General features: G+C 35.1%; 1 protein-coding gene across 1 annotated transcript in view; it reads left to right on the top strand.

Moving 5' to 3' along the window:
- Positions 1-2,301, top strand: part of LOC101293913 (probable LRR receptor-like serine/threonine-protein kinase At1g06840-like) — a 7,516-nt gene that overhangs the window by 3,614 nt on the left and 1,601 nt on the right. Inside the window, exons 4-5 of the mRNA XM_004305020.1 lie at positions 1,959-2,053; positions 2,176-2,291. Of these exons, the coding sequence (XP_004305068.1) occupies positions 1,959-2,053; positions 2,176-2,291 (211 nt within the window). The remainder of the gene's footprint in view (positions 1-1,958; positions 2,054-2,175; positions 2,292-2,301) is intronic.

Raw genomic sequence — 2,301 nt, 5'->3', positions numbered from 1 at the left:
TTGAACTTTTGAAAGCCTTAACAATCACCAAATCATATGAAATTTTGTAGAGGTGATCTACTCATATAGACCTAAGATATGAACGGTGGAGATGTAAAATTATAATCGGGAAGTTGGTGTAATGCCCTATCCCTATAAATGGCTTAAAATAGGGATCCCTTATTGGAAGGGCCCTGTATATATATATATATATCAACAGTAATCTGATTGAATTTGGCCTTTAAGTGGTTTAATTTCTTGTATCACACACATCAGTTAATATAGATAACTGATGAAGATATGATATGAGAATATGAGTAATTCAAAACCAAAAGTTTAATTTGGTGGGCATCCGTAGTACAACTTTTATTTTCATCGATAATTTTAATTAAGCAGCTAAATAATTGTTCTATGTCAATATGACGATTCATTTTCTATTTTAGTATATATAATGACCTTGGTAATAACTGATAAGTTCAGTTGATGAAGTGGTACCGTAACTTGTTTTCATTTAGCTTTCAATTCCAGACTTCTCGTCTCCAATATTTCCTGGAAATTAATGGAAACACATAAAGATATGCATGAAAATATATATGATCATGACGCAGATGGTAAGCGACTGACTATTAGTATCACCATGTATGCATGCATGTTGGAATTGAACTTGGAATATATGTAGCTTACCATCACGTACCATTAGTCCATTACTGGCCCCAGAGGTCATCCTCAAGTTGTGGGAACTATTCTCGTAAGAAGAACATCAAGTTATAAAGTTTTTGTTTTCTAATGTCATAATCAAAATACTAGTAGCTCTGATATAGCAGTATTAATGGACCAATATTGCTAGTCAATGCCGTGCGAAGTGTGGCAAATGAGAAAGATTGATATTTTGTTTCGTGTTAATCGTTGGTATTCCATTTGGTAATCCTGAAAATGGAATGAGAGGGACAAAGTCTTAAATAAATTGTTTGCTTTGTCAAGTCAAGCAGATGGTGATGATATAACCAATTGTTTTCACAGTAGATTAGCTGTCGTGACAAAGCAACATTGTTTTCTTCTTCTTATTTTTCATGCTATTGACTTGGGAAAAAGAAAATCTACAAAAGCAATAATCAAAGAAAATCATGTATTTATCTAAAACCCGATATTTTTTACCGGATATCCCTGATATATCCGATATCTCTTTTTTTCAAATTTTTTTTTCAAAGTACTGATAGATCCACCGATACCGATATTTTAATCCTTAATCCTGATTAATAATGCTCACTCTCAAAGATTAAACAATCCAATCCCACAAAGAAAAAGCTTAAACAAACCCAAAATCTAGATCTAAATTTTGTTAGATAGTGTGAAAGGGAATCACTTGGAGGCATAAAATTCAAGTAAACGTGGTATTTTTCTCCTTTTAGAAAACCAGACGAGTTTTATAAGCAAAGTACAAAGATCCAATTGGTCTCCCACCCCCACAGCCACAAGCACTTTAAAAAAAAAAGGCGGGTTTGGAACAATCGAAATGGTCAAAGAGAAGTCCACCCCCTCCCCCTTAGGTTTCACTATCACACTCACACTAACTCTCAAGCCGAGAAGATAGAAAAGCTGAAGAGTCTGGAAAGAGACAACACAGAAGTAGAAGACTCCAAGTTTCTCCATCAAGTACTTATCTTTTCAGCTCTTACTCCCCAGATTAAAATAATTAGATATATATAATCTGTAAAATCGCCAACTCCACACAGTTAGTCTCAGAGGCTATAATGAAGGGTCATCATATCATTGACGACAACCAAGTACCACAATCCTTTATCATCCTAAGTATCATTTGATTTTCTGCACAAATTCACCCGACAAGTCTCAAAGTTCACTTCTTTAACCGAAAGGTATCGTTTTGCTTTTGAAATCTTTATAAAGTTTCAAGCTTTTATGTGTTTTTTGAGTTTGTTGATTGATTCTGTTGCTGAGAATTGCTTGTTTTGGATTGTTAGAATGTTGAGGTTGAAATTTTGGGGTTGTCTCATTGCTCTGGCTTGTTCTTGGTTCTTCCTAGTTGCAGTGGCACAAGTTACAAATCCTTCTGAAGGTGAGTTTTGATACATGTTTGCTAAACCCAATTGGAGTTTAACCCAATTGGTTTACTGTTACATAGGATTTTTGGGTTAGTTATGGTGGGAATTGGATTATGAGTTGTGTGCGCATTTGCAGTTGATGCATTGAGGGCAGTGAAGGGTAGTTTGATTGATCCCATGAAGCATTTGAGGAATTGGGACAAAGGGGATCCATGTATAGCGAATTGGACCGGAGTTTTGTGTTTCGGTGATGTTAGGACTG

Source organism: Fragaria vesca, linkage group LG6 (assembly GCF_000184155.1).
Source record: "Fragaria vesca subsp. vesca linkage group LG6, FraVesHawaii_1.0, whole genome shotgun sequence".
NCBI classification, from domain to species: domain Eukaryota; kingdom Viridiplantae; phylum Streptophyta; class Magnoliopsida; order Rosales; family Rosaceae; genus Fragaria; species Fragaria vesca.
The sequence above is the reverse complement of the archived record's forward strand: the minus strand, read 5'-3'. Positions and strand labels throughout refer to the sequence as shown.